General features: G+C 30.5%; 1 protein-coding gene across 1 annotated transcript; it reads left to right on the top strand.

Annotated features, from left to right (window-relative positions):
• The first annotated feature begins 2,375 nt into the window (after window positions 1-2,375).
• Window positions 2,376-14,594, top strand: LOC121392200 (histone H1-like). The gene is made up of 3 exons (XM_041523537.1): window positions 2,376-2,502; window positions 11,868-12,134; window positions 14,449-14,594. Exons 1-3 carry the CDS (start codon window positions 2,376-2,378, stop codon window positions 14,592-14,594), a joined length of 540 nt encoding a protein of 179 aa, XP_041379471.1.
• Window positions 14,595-14,938: the final 344 nt, after the last annotated feature.

Genomic DNA, 14,938 nt, shown 5'->3' with positions numbered 1-14,938 from the left:
CCAAATAACCCTGGTGAATCAGGAGGTAGTGGTCATAGTGTTAGTGTAGGCTATATAGGAATCATAATAATGATATTGTAAGTTAAAAGATATCAATGCTCTACTCTATACATATTTATTCTACAGACTACTTGATCTGCTATAGTGACTTATTTTGTAGCTGGTGCAATTGTTTTGAAGTTCAAGTATGAAAGAACTGGGGCAGATGTTATACCACAAAAGAACTATTGGTTTGAACTTCCTATCCTTGTCAAGGTATAGAGTATCACTCATCTTGTTTATACACATTAGTCTAAAAGAACTTGTTAGTTGTACAGTTAGATATACTATAAATGATAAGATATTGGTGTTGTTATGATTGAGAGCATCTGATAATAGTAATAGATAACAGTTATAGTAAAGATTACAATTATTGAATAATAGTAACTATAGTGATAGCAATTCAATAAAAAGTAATACATTAATGTACTTAATAACTCTGTATATATATATATATATGTATATATAGTCAATAAGAAAAATGAAAGTTTTTTAAATCATTTAATAAATTGTAAAAATCAGAAGCTTCTTTGTTGTTTGTTTCAATTATAAAAGTTACAAGTCAACTAGTCTTAGCTAACAAAACATGAAACAATAGGATTAGAATGTTAGTAATGATATAGTAATTGATAACATTATGGTAAACCAATAAAGTAATAGTTCTAATAAGAATGTTTTGTGATTGACCCTATGCCCAGGTGTGTTGTATGAGGAAATTATATTTAGAGTTATTGAACTAGAGTGGGGATCATTATTGTAATGCAATAACAGAAACTACTAATATAAAGTGAAGTTTTTAATCTTTTGTTTTTTGGGACTTAATTATGCTATCAATTAATACCAATTATAAACAATACAGATGTAGAAATGAACATTTTGTTATAATTAAGTTAGATGTTATGCAAATTCAGAAATATTCTTTCTTTTGTGCTACAAAATAATATGAAATTGATATGACATAGTTTCAATCCATTTTCCAATTAATACATGATGTAATTCATCAAATATTGTATATTGATAGAAATATAATATATTTGTAATTAATTTTATAGGATGGATTTGTCTTACTTTAAACCAATGGTACTTTTATTAAAAGGAAAAATGGACGAGGTGGAGGGGAAAGTTATGAAATGCTTAATAAACCAGCTGTATTATGTGATAGCTGTAAATACTACAATAACTATTACAAACATATAATATAATGTGTATTGTGTGAAATTATTATTATTATAATGTTTTAAAAAAAATAATAAAACTAATATATAATAATGTCTATAAAAATAATATAAATTAATATAATAATAATGTCTATAACAATAATATAAATTAATATAATAATAATGTCTATAACAATAATATAATATCTATTTAAATAGCAAATTTGATAAAAGCTGATTTAATTTGAACTTAACGCTGAGACAATGATTGAATTAAAAAAATAATGTTGTGTATGTGTATATGTCCATTGACTGTATCATATAAATACTTTAGTGACTATAATATCAATGACTTACATGATTTTTACTTACAAACTATACTAAAATATTATATATTAATAACTGAAGGAGAAAAGTATCACATGACTGTTATGACAGTTTTACTGAGGTTGATAAGTCACTTGATAAAATTGCTCACACCCAACAAAGATTGCTTTGATTCTTATAATTGTCGATAAATAATTAATATCTGGTAGATTAACATCAATTTAATTTCAAATTAAAATCACAAATCTAATTGATATCATATGATCAATTATATCATTCGTGTATCAAGTTTGGGCTGGTTTGGTCTAAGTTTGAGAGTTGTGTGTACATGATTCCTATGTCAAGGACCAGTCAAATTTGGATTTAAATATTTTTGTACGTTATTGGAGTAAAACCATTAGGTATAAATGACCAGCATCATTTTTAAAGCTAGCTCAATATACAATTATAATGACTTAATATAATCCTGACATATTAAAAGTACTAAATGTTTAAGTGCATCAATATATATTTATTTACATATTTATATTATTTATATTGTACTGACAAAAGCTAGTCATGTCTTCTCATTGGTAATGTCATAAGTGTAGACAGATGTTGACTGTGTGTACAACATCTCGTATATATATGTCTATTTATATGCCATAGGAAGTGTATGCTTCCATGAAAATTAATACATTAGGTTCTAAAATACGTGGGCATAGGCGTATTTAGACCTGGGCCAGCACGGGCTTTGCCCGGTAAACTTGCTCAGACCAAAATGAATTACTATTTTTTCAAAAATAAATCATTGTTTTAACCAAAATGAAATTCATAATTTGTTTATTTCTTAAAGACTTTGGGCTTCTAGTAATGGTAACAGTAGTGGGTGAGTCCATCACAAAAGCATACAATGTTCCAGAGAGTGAGGAAGATGACAGTGGAAATGACAGCAATGAAGAAATTGACAGAGAAATTAGAGGATTAAATGATCAAAATGGTTAGGTGTAAATTAATAACAAAGTAGTTTGAAATTATTCTTTCTACTTTCTTGTACTGTACCTATACAAATGATGATAGTGTTGATCTAGAGAGTCCACAGGGTTTAGGTAGTGATATACCCCACAATACCAGAAGTTAATGTACAGCACATGGTTGAGTAAAGGTTTAAAATTGTTAAACCTATTAATAACTACTAATTAATAATGATGAATAATGAATAAGCCTAGTACTATTAGAGACCTAGATACTCCTATGACTGCGGGTAGCAAATCGTCTCGCCCCCAGACCTACTTTTTCAAGCGAAAGTAGGTCTGGTCACACGAATTGTCCCAGTAACAAATGTAACTAGGGTGTTGTATCCAATTAGAGGGTAGTGTGGAAAATATGAATCATTAAATTGAAGTGTTTAAAATCGTGGAGTATGTCTACTGTCTTTAAAATCAACGAAGGTGGACAAAATTTGTGGATTTACTCTCAAAGAGAACAAAAAATTTACAAAATAGTTTGTTTTTGTTTGTGACTCTTCTCTGGTTACATTTCCAATTTCTCTTGTTTAGCACACAACTACAACTATGAGTATAGACAAGATGTTATCTGTTCTTGTTTTTTTTATAATAACACGATCTTTGGATTTACTGCTTAGGTCAGAGCAGCAGACTTCTGAAGAATAGCCATGAATACCAACTTCCCACACCTACTTAATTTAATGATTTCATATTCTACACTATCCTCTAACTGCATACCAACACTCGTTCCCCAGACAACTCGACCTACTTCCGCTTGCGAGTAGTCTGGGGACGAGATATGTGGCAAATATAGGTGAAGTTGCAAGTTCATTCATCTCCTTTCATGGATCTTGGAAAGGCTAACTTTTTTTCAACTACAGGAAACTACACGAAAAGATCTAAAAACTTCTAAATATAAATTAAATTGTTCCAACAATATTATATTAAGTAGAAGATAAGTTCAAAGACCACTTGTTATGGTGGTTAGGCCTTATTTGGATTTGGATTGTGATCATCATTAATATATTCATTGAATTGAGGACTTGGGCCCAGCCATTCTCAGTATTTGCTGTGCTTTACGATGATATTATTAACATTTTTCCATCAACAGCTTCTATCGACACTAGACCAGTGGGAATTTTCGGTGTCTTATTGTTACTATGCCATTGATTTATAACCACTAGTGAGTCGAACACGATCTGTACCAGGATTATTACCGCAGTTCCCTCTAGGTACCCAAAGATAGATTCAAAGCGGTACCCATTATCATGCCATTTATAATCAATATCCACCCACTGATCAACGACATGGTTTTTGTTTGGTTACTGTACTTTTTATCTAAGAATTTAGTTATATCTAAAAATGAATATACATCATATTAATATCACTCAATTCACAAACAAAGTATCATACTTTATAAACCTATTTTTTTACCTGCCATCTCTTCAACGAGTCTTTAGTATAATTGTTTTTTGAAAAGGACGCCACGTAATATATATGTCTTGTAGCGGAAGTTATTCTTTGAAAACGAGGACTCGTGCGTATTACATTTTGTCACGTGCAATTAAAACAAAATGTTTAGTACCTAATGAACCACGTTATATTAATTCTAAGAAAAATTTAAAGTATTATCAAACAAAAATTGAATTTTAAATACAATGTTGTTAGGTTATAGAGAATTTTTTGTTATAATAAATATAATTCTAAGTTTAATTAAGTACATTTGTAACAAACTGGTAACGGACACAAACAAGACTACTCATCTTTTGTTCATTGTTATTTTTAAAATATAAACCCCACATAGTAGGCTTAAACAAGTGAAAGAACATTGCTACCTCCTTGTGTAATACTTTTGGATTATATACTTATAAATTACGTTCAATAATACCAATATTATTTTCACGAAGTTGAATTAAAATCTTTTTTTAAGTTTTCTTATATCTTTGTTCATACATGGACTACTCGTAGTTTTAGTTTGACTAAATACCATATTAACAACCTGTCCAACTAGTATGTAGTTACTGTACCGTGGAGAGTAAGTCATATATCTGATAACAATGTCTTCTGTAAATATCAACTTGAAGTATTACAACAATGTAACTATGATGCAGAACAATAAATTAACTCAGAAAACTGGAGAGTACTCACATGCTGATTCTGGTTCATGCTGTATGTGTACAATATCCATACAAATTGACAAAACTAATAACATAGAAGATATTTGTGTATGTATCTGTAAAATCACAACTATATAGAACGGCTAAAATTAAAGTAATGTATCATTTTAAGGCCACAAATGGTTCCATGAGGTTCACACACGAAGTATCCCCGTAAACACTTAATTACCATATTGTGTGATTTAAAGGTAAAGTGTAGTAAAACAAGTCAAATACATACAACATACCAACAAATTACAATAGTATACCAATTAATGGTTTCCTAAGTATTAATTAGTTTTCGTTAAGTAAAGATAGGTCATACAATTTAGTCCACATGCTATACACTATTGAGCCATTCCTCATTAATTTTTCATTACCTGTCTAGACTAATTACGTCTAAATACTAGATAACATTATGAATGGGCTCCAAACTTGCTTTTATGTGTGGTTACTATAATTGTCTGGTTGCTCAGGAAACAATAAGGGTAATATACACCATTGTATGTTTGTTTATCAGTTCCGTACATCTCTACATAAAAAGCTCGAAAACCTAAGGGTTGAACATAAAATTCAAAAAATAAATTAATGTGTTAAAATGATTTACCACTATAGGATTGTGTCTCTATGAGGTGATAAAATTACATTTTGTAATGGCATTATATTTTCTCTCATTTTATTACCATATACTTTATTCATAGATTGAAGGCGTCCCAATGTTATAATACCTAGCTATAGTTTGTGTCAAAAATCAAAAGTTGGATAGTCACCTGTATAATGGTTTAGTGCAAGCATACAGTTAATATATAGCATACATTTATGACTCAATACCAATCAGCCACGCATAAAATACGCAGTCGACAAACAGAAAGTCAAGTCTTACGACTCTATAGTTAGCAACTTACCACCGCAAACCCGCCCGTTTTCTTCTAATTAAACGACACTAAGAGTATTTACGGTAGATGCTGAAGACATTTAGGACGACGAATATCAATTTGTCTATAATATTTGCTGCTCTTGTTCTAATTGCGCCTTAATCGTCTCCCAGTATGGCTGTACGTAAGTATAAATATCGGATTTTATTTATTTGTATACAAGTTACATTATTGTGCATTTTTTTTATCTTCTTCTCTATTATTATAGAACAAGTCGACTCAGAATATTGTAAGTTGTCCATCATTTATATGTAAACTGGGCATTACTTTTTACCCAATGCATACTACTATGTGTATAGCAAATGTTGACTTTGCTTGGTATACTGATATTTAGCTATCATGCTTATATAATAACAAACTATCATATTCGCAATAAATAGAGTATAATATTAGGAAAACATTGATATACAGATTCACTCACAAAGGATAGGGTAGATTTAATGACCAAATGTGGCTTTTGACTTCTAGTCAGTCTATGAAAAGTTTAGCATTTATATCATAATTTCTGTAGTTATCCTTTGGACTTTGCACTTGGACTTGAATTGTAATATTAAATGAGTTTTATTGTATATATATATATACATATATATATATATATCTAACAGAGATTGGAGGACAAAATAAACAGAGTTCTTGCTTGTTGCTGTTACTGCCTTCCGAGTTTTCATGCGTTATGCGATCATCAGAAAACCCAAGCTTTTTTCTACAACCTGCCTCTTTCTAAACTAAATATGACGCAACCCGCTGCTTCAACATACTTAGATACTTCACTATTATCCTATATATTATTGGTAACATTTTGTTTTGAAAGAAGAGTTGTTATTGATTCGACTTTACATTCTATATACCTAGCTTTAACTTAAGACGTTTCATCTTATTTCACCTTCACCAACTGCTTTAGACATCTTTACACATCATTAATGTTTTAAATATGTCTGCTTATCTTGTCTTCAAAGTTTATTGCCTTGCTAGTATGTTGCTGTGAAACAAACTGTAGCATTACTTTGCAGACCTAGTTGGTTTAGGGCTTCCACTAACGTATTACCACATTCCTAGAGTGACCAAATCAGATTCATAACATATATAGTTCATATTATATATATATATATATTATAATAGATATATATATATATCATATATTAATATAACTAAGAGAGGGTTTTGTCACACTGTTAACATTAGCTGCTTCACACTAAGGTGATCCATACAATTATATCTTCACTCAAAGTGTACGAGAATATTTTTTTCTGCTTTTAACCTGACAAAAGCGTTTTACTAGATTTCATTCCCAACCCGTCAATAATCAATGTCCAGACTTGTCTTATATATATTTACGATCATATCATATTGAGTATACCAATAAGTATTGATGACTCAAACAGTAATGTGTCATAATGTTTTTGATTATTAAAATTTGTTTTGTTATAAGAAGAATGCTAATCATCAGAAGTGTTAACCATTACTACCTAAAACGTATGAATCTCATACATTGTACACTTAACAGACATTAGGCCACACACTATCGTACAAATCTATATTAACCCACAGTCTCAAACGCCATTTTTTAGACATTATTCTACGTTCGTTAACATTTTTTGATTAATTATTATATATATCAATTGTTAAACGGAGAATTTTATGTTTTTTCTTACTCCCTATCGCCACCTGCAGAAGGTTTGAAGCATAATGACTTACAGAGATGAAGAGTTTGGTTTTGCCGTCATATTTGATGTCAATATCAAAGACAGACCCATATGATGTGAGAAAGTCGAAAAGACTTCTCAGAGATCTCATTATGCGATATGGGTTGTTAAAATACACACCTTCAAACATGAAAAGCGCAAATCAGTTCGAAAACGATAATTATCCTATTGAATCAATTGGATTGTTGTCTATTACGCTGGTCATCGGCGGATTAGTAAAGACAACAATAAAGGTTTTTTTTTGGTTTTCATGATCAAAAAGAGCCAATCCCTTTTGAAAATGTAACCGAGCCACTTCCAACTGGTTATGAAGGCAACAGTCTTCAAATCGAAAGCGTTTTTCTTTTTGACTGCTGCTTAAAGGAATCTCTAATATCTGTGAAAACAGATCAAATTTCAACAAAATTGTGATTGACCTACCATCCTTTATGCCCAGTCATGATTTCACCATTATTGCTTATGCAAACAAATTTGAGAGATCCCGCTTTGGTAGTTCATCAGAAGGCGGGAAATGGACAGGTGTACTCTGTAATAATATAAAGAAATATGCATCTTTAAAAAAAAGTTAATGAGATTCTCGAGCTGACAAGAGATGGAGTTATTCGTAACGCATCTAAGTTAATAAGTGACAGGAAACCACAAGGCCCTCACGTTCACATCAATTGGTGGAGATGGGTACCTTGTACGAGCGAGTGTACATTGACTCATATTAAATATTATATACATATTACTTATGATCATTTAGCTTGTTACTGTGATCCATAATACATGTTTATGTAGATAACACAAGGACTTATCACAACTTATTTTGTTATTATTTTTTTTTATATAGTCACAAAAACCAACCATTTACAAGACACAAAACCAGTTATGAGCCTATACCACCCTGTTCAACAATGACACTGAGGTAAATAATATTAATAATTAAAAGTCACTTGGTTACATATACCTCTAATGTTATGTAGAAGTCATTGATATTGAGGACAATTATGTCTGCCACACCTGACAAGAGTGATCTGATGATAGTATTAGATGGTATTAAAGATGACGAAAAAAGTGGGAGGATTATTTTGGGAAACGTTCTTCTCCGAATGCAAATCAAAGTGATGCTTGGTTTCGAATTTTCTTAAGCTTGAGTTTTTGATTGATGAGATCACTGGAAGAAATATTGACAAACTATATTTTATACCTGCGTACTATAATTAATTCATTGGACAGGCCAACTCGTATAAAATTTGGCAAGCCTCGGGACAGGTATCAAAGACGTTTCTGATGTGGTCAGAGATCACTTTGAGCAAACCCGATATCTTCTCAAAATACAAAGCTCAATGTCTGAATTGAAGATGATGATATTATTGCTGTCAAGGCTTAACTCTTGCTACAGAAAAACATTAATTTACATGTAGAATAATAATTGTAGTGTAACAACTTTTGTAATTGTAAACTTTTCATTTTGCTTTTTTTCTGCCAAATACAACAATATATACATTGTAGTAGAAAAAATTCACAAAATCTGTGTGAAAAAATAATATTTAGTAGTAATTGGTTTTTAAATTAGTTGTCCATTAAAAAATATGACAAACCACAAAAGAACTATTGGTTGAACTTCCTATCCTTTTAAGGTATAGAGTATCACTCTCTTGTTTATACACACATGGTCTAAAAGAACTTGTTAGTTGTACAGTAGATATACTATAAATGATAAGATATTGGTGTGTTATTATTATTGAGAGCATCTGATAATAGTAATAGATAACAGTTATAGTAAAGATTACAATTATTGAGTAAAAGTAACTATAGTGATAGTAATTCTTGGTCATGACCAAGAAATGGGAGGTACAATAATATATATAACGTAGTTCACTATGTAGTACCTGGCATTGTACATGACTTTTTTTAATTACACATGACAATAATTCACAAATTTCCAAGATTACTTCTGCTAAAGAGTATATATGTAGTGTGATTTTCAATAAAAAACTATACTCAAGACTTTTGAAGAGATGGGAGGTGCAATATGTTTATAATGAATACACTGTAAAAATTAATATGTCATTTTAAACTATAATTTGTAGCTTTACATAGATGGATTACTATGGAATATAGAATTCTTGAATACTCACTGTGTAATTTGTCAATATGTTCTACTTTTACATACCCACAAATTATACAGTAAGTAATTCACGTATATTCTACATTTCTTTAGTAATCCACCCATGTAAAGTACACTTCACAAGAAGTCGATATTCCATAAAACATATACATTATAGAGGTTTTTAATACATATATTATTAGTTTTTTTTTTTTTTTCTTTTCTTTTTTTTTTTTGATAGATTATAGCTAGATAGAGGCTTTGTAGTGGTTAATGTGGCATGATAGTGAGTAGCAGCACATGAGCTTTGCCACAAAAGTAGACAGTATATAAAGACCTTATCTTACCCTAATTAATTATTTCTGGTGAGACATGGTTCAATTTTATCTATTAAAGAGACAGTCTGTTTACTTCAAATTTAGCAAACAAGTCAAGCAAGATGTCAAGTAAATCATTGCAATTATGTGCATTACATTATTGTGTTGTCTACCATAGGAACTTTTACAATCAAGGTAACAAACAATACTGATGAAGATGCAGCTGTTGATTGTGATCCTAGTAAAGTGTACAAGCAGTATCTTCAAAATCCATCATCCTTTCAAAGAATACAGAAGAAACCATTGAGGTATTATATAATAAAGAAGTATTATTTATTATTGAGTTGCAGGCCCAAGGTGATATAATAAAGTGGAAGGTACATTCACTATTGCATATAGTACTAGTAAAAGATCCACTACCTTTTTACTTCGCTTTACTTTTGTTTGAATATAAATATTATGATAACATTTAGTTGTTAAAATAACATATTAGTTTTACAGTGAAATAAATGATCTCTTTATGCTCTGTAACAGATAGTGGTAAGTTAACAGTAAGGAGTGCTGTATTTCATTTCTTAATGCATATACTTGATATGTAGGGGGTTTTATATATGATATTATGTATATGGGTCTATAAAAAACATAAGAAACTGAATATATTCTACTAGGTAGCATGTGTATATATGTAGATCTGAAACATTGTCCAAACAGTATTAATCTATATGCATTCAATGGTCATTCTGACAGCAATATCTCCTCTAGGGATAATTCACAATTTATTGTAAATTATTACTGCTAGTTAGGTCATGATGAGGAAGTTCAGAAAGGAGACCCCATTTTTACTTCAACTGATTGCTCCATATTATTATCTGAATTAATATAATTTCCTTTGAATAAAAGTGTGCGTGGTAGATCAATATGCATGGATATAACCAGAATTGTCCACAGAAATTAATATTTAATTTATACCTGGTAGTGTGAAGTAAACAGATTCGAGATAAAAATTTCTCACAGTGTTTAAAAAATCAAGCTCACTTCTATTGATCAACATGTTGTCAACATATTTTGTTTATAATAATACATTATATAATGTTTACAAGAATTTCAATATAAATTAATTGAACCACTCATTTAATTTGTTACTAAATCTTGTTAAATGAAACATTTGGGACTTATAACTGATTTTAGTATAGAAATATTCAAACATAAATAGCATTAAGGAATTATATAACTACATGGTTTTAAGCCAATGACTTTGAAGTAGGTCTTTTTACTTAATGATAAATCCTGAATGAGGTGCTCCTACTTTTAGTGTTCTAGAACTTGGTATCAAGTCATACAGTTCAGCCATTCAGTTATGTATTGAAAGATGACGCATGTTGTTGTGTTCTTTAGCATATTAGAACAAACTGACTAGTTAGAAGATCCATAGACATCGAATACACGCACAAAACAAGAATAAAACCAGAGCATATATGACGCTAATAAAAGTGACACTTTCGGATTTTCTTAAACTTGAGTTTTTGATTAACGAGATATTTACATATAGTTTTAACACCTTTCAATTTAACTGTAAAATTTCCATTTTGCTTTTTTCTGTCAAATATATATATTGTAGCAGAAAAATTCACAAAATCTGCAAAAAATAATATTAGTAGTAATGGGTTTTTTAAGTTAGTTGTGTATTAAATGATTAAAAAAATGATGGAAAAGGTGTTTCTAAATATATAGTTGTTATATAAAATGAAAATACATTAACTCAAACTCAAAGATTTAACAGTAATGTCATCTCTTTATCAGACTATGTAGCAGACATACTCAATATATTAAACTTATAATTATTTAATCACTGCTTACTTTAAACATTAAATTGTACACTCTTTAATCATCATTTATCCTAACCTCCTCCATTATTATTTAAATTGTTTCAGTCCCTTTCGTTTCAGTAGCTTATACTTGTAATTTGTAAATTCAAAATGTTTGTTTAATTAGAATATTACGATATCCGTAGGCGAACCGTTTAATATTCGAGTAGGCGAAGACGGCATAACTCTTACAAATTTAAGTGATGTCTGAGTTCTACTCAAACGTTGTCCTTAAGCAATACAAAGGCAAAAATGGTTTGCCCAAATTTCAGGTTCAACATTACACTAAGAAGCCAGTCCCAAACCAGGCTCCAAGAAGAAGACATCAGGTCCTAAGAAGAAGCCAGGACCCCAAGAGAAGACACCAGGTCCTAAGAAGAAGCCAAGCCCCAAGAAAAAAGTGCCCAAAGCAATGAAGGCCCCAAAAGAAACTCATCGTGCTAAAAAGATGAGAGTCTTGATGAAGCGTGATAAAGATTCCAAAGCTTCCGAAGCTTCCAAAGCTTCCAAGCTTCCGAAGCTTCCAAGCTTCCGAAGCTTCCAAAACTTCCAGCATTGTAGGTGCACAAGTGAAAATGAAAAGAAGAAAACTCATAAACATACATTATTGTATTAATTTCACATATAAATATAAGTATGTTGTTCTATAACGGTACTCTAAACATTTTCTTTAACTAAAGTAAATTTTAATCAATCATATAATTGCAATGAAGTATCATTTTTCATCTATATTCTAACATTTATGTTTACAATAAAACTAACAGCATACTCACATGTAGGGCTAAAAAAATTCAGTCCTCTCTTGTAAAGACTAATAGTTATGACCTCATCACTTTATTAAGAGGGGGTAGAGAAAAAGTAGAAAGGTCTAGAGTATTCTGATACAGAGAAAAAATTTTGAGCACACTTTATTTAATCAAATGATTTTATGATTTTGAGCCAATTTGCCAAATAAAGTCTGCCATACATTAATATTAATATTAATATTAATATTAGACTAATATTTATAAAATTAACAAAATAAATTAGTTATGAATTTTAACCCATCAAGCGCTATTTGAATTATTAAATTTTAACCTTGAAAAATTAACTTGCTCTAAGTACAATTCAGGACTATTAATTTTCATTTGTATCTATAATATCATTCAATGGAGTTAAGTATCTTGCTCTCAATTACTACCTATTTTCCACTACAAATTTGTATTTTAATTTAAGCTTATCTGCATAATTCTGCTAGAATCATGGATGACGTAGTTCAGGACAATTTTTAAAAAAAACGTTTTCTTTTTTACAGAATAGATGACAAAAATCAGGTTTCTTGTTACTTTTGGCTATTATAATACTCTGCTAAAAGAAATGTTATCCATGGATTTATAATTAATGAATTAGTAAAGATTAAATCTGTTCAAAAAAATGGAAATGTAACACAAAATGCTTTCTTAAGTATAGAAGCTTCTAATAAAAACATCAACTACAAATAAATTTTCTAAAACAAAAAAAAAAAATGGAGGATCTAAAAAATTACAAATATTTTACTATAACAGTTAGTCAGCACTCAAAAGTATTTAGCCAATCTGGACATGTCGTCTTTTATCAATGCACTATGGACGAGGTAACATCTGGTTGGTTCTTATATCTAGTGAATTGAGGATCTTGAGCAAGCCATTCACGTATTTCACCAGCTTACTTTCAAATTCTTAACAAAATGTCCTTCCACAACTTTCAAAACTGCCATCCCAGTACGGGTATTCTTAGTATCATCATGCCATAAACCTGACACCCTTTGGAGCCTTTGAATGTTCTTCTGTTGCTTGTTTCTAAAGAGTCTAGTTCATTGTCATCCACTCTGAAAGAGTTTCTATTGTGTACCACTTGAAACTAAGTCCACTTAGTTGATCAGCCACATCATTATGATCAACTAGCTTTGTATAAAATGATATCACGTATATTATCTGTATAAAAAATAATTATATATAAAATTGTTGAGATAGAAGTGTTTATATGTCACAACGTACCTTGAAGGTATATGCATTTTAAATGAGGCAGTGTCAGTAAGAAATACTGCACTTCATGAGAAGTTTATATCTATACCTTTGAAGAGGAAATGAATCCAGATTTACTTGCCCAGAAAATCACTTCCTTTTATGAACGCTTTGCCCCACCCCTTCCAGCCTCACACAGGTTTATGGTCAAATGAGAGAACTTGATAGTTTATCATTTGATTTTAATTAATACACATATGTTTACAATTGGTATTGTCCAGATGTGCTTACTTGACATTTTATTATAATAATACAGGTTCAACAACAAACAACTACAACACACAACAACAACAACACAACAACTAACAAACTGTTGTGGCAACAGAGAATATATATAGAGTCACTAACAACACTAAAAAGAGAAACTAAATTTCAGAGAGAACAAGTCCGCACAAAGGTTTTAATGCAAAAGCTAACAGCAAGTGTATGTCCACTTCATCAGTGAAAAATACATTAAGAAACTCGAAGAAAGATTTAGCAGTAATGTAATCTCTTTATCAGACTATGTAGCAAGCATACCTCAAATATTAACTTATAAATTCCTTTAATCATTGCTTACTTTAATATTAATTGTACACTCTTTAATCATCATTTATCCTAAATTCCTTCATATTACTTAAATCGTTTCAGTCCCTTTTAGCTTACTTGTAATTTGTAAATTCACAATGTTTGTTTAATTAGAATATTACGATATCCGTAAGCGAACGCGTTTAATATTCGAGTAGGCGAAGACGGCATAACTCTTACAAATTTAAGTGATGTCTGAGTTTTCTATCAAACGTTGTCCTTAAGCAATACAAAGGCAAAAAATGATTTGCCCAAATTTCAGTTCAACATTACACTAAGAAGCCAGGTCCAAAGCCAGGTTCCAAGAAGAAGACACCAAGTACTAAGAAGAAGCCAGTCCCCCAGAAAAAGACACCAAGTCCTAAGAAGAAGCCAGCCCCCAAGAAAAAAAGTGCCCAAAAGCAATGAAGGCACCAAAAGAAACTCATTGTGCTAAAAAGATGAGAGTCTTGAGAAGCGTGGTAAGATTCAAAGCTTCCAGCATGTAGCTGCACAAGTGAAAGCAAAAAAGATATAAAACATACATTATTGTATTAATTTCATACATAAGTAGGCCGTTTTATAAACTGGTACTCTAAACCTTTTCTTTTAACTAAAGCACATTTTTTTTATAATCAACCATATAATGGCAATGGCAGTATCATGCTATATTCTAACATTTATCTTTACAAATAAAGCTACAGCAACTCATATGTAAGGGACTAAAAATTAAGCACTCTCTTGTGAAGACTGACAGTTCATGACCCTCATCA

The sequence above is a fragment of the Gigantopelta aegis genome, unplaced genomic scaffold (assembly GCF_016097555.1).
Source record: "Gigantopelta aegis isolate Gae_Host unplaced genomic scaffold, Gae_host_genome ctg3516_pilon_pilon, whole genome shotgun sequence".
In the NCBI taxonomy this organism is placed as follows: Eukaryota; Metazoa; Mollusca; class Gastropoda; order Neomphalida; family Peltospiridae; genus Gigantopelta; species Gigantopelta aegis.
Note: the sequence above shows the minus strand (reverse complement) of the source record. Positions and strands in the feature narration are given on the sequence as shown.

Bases quoted from the DNA above. Each gene is read 5' to 3' on its own strand.
- LOC121392200 (XM_041523537.1), top strand. From the start codon at position 2,376: ATGGTAACAGTAGTGGGTGAGTCCATCACAAAAGCATACAATGTTCCA. The intron at 2,503-11,867 runs GTTAGGTGTAAA...CATTACACTAAG, and splicing joins AGGATTAAATGATCAAAATG to AAGCCAGTCCCAAACCAGGC. The intron at 12,135-14,448 runs GTAGGTGCACAA...CCCAAATTTCAG, and splicing joins CTTCCAAAACTTCCAGCATT to TTCAACATTACACTAAGAAG.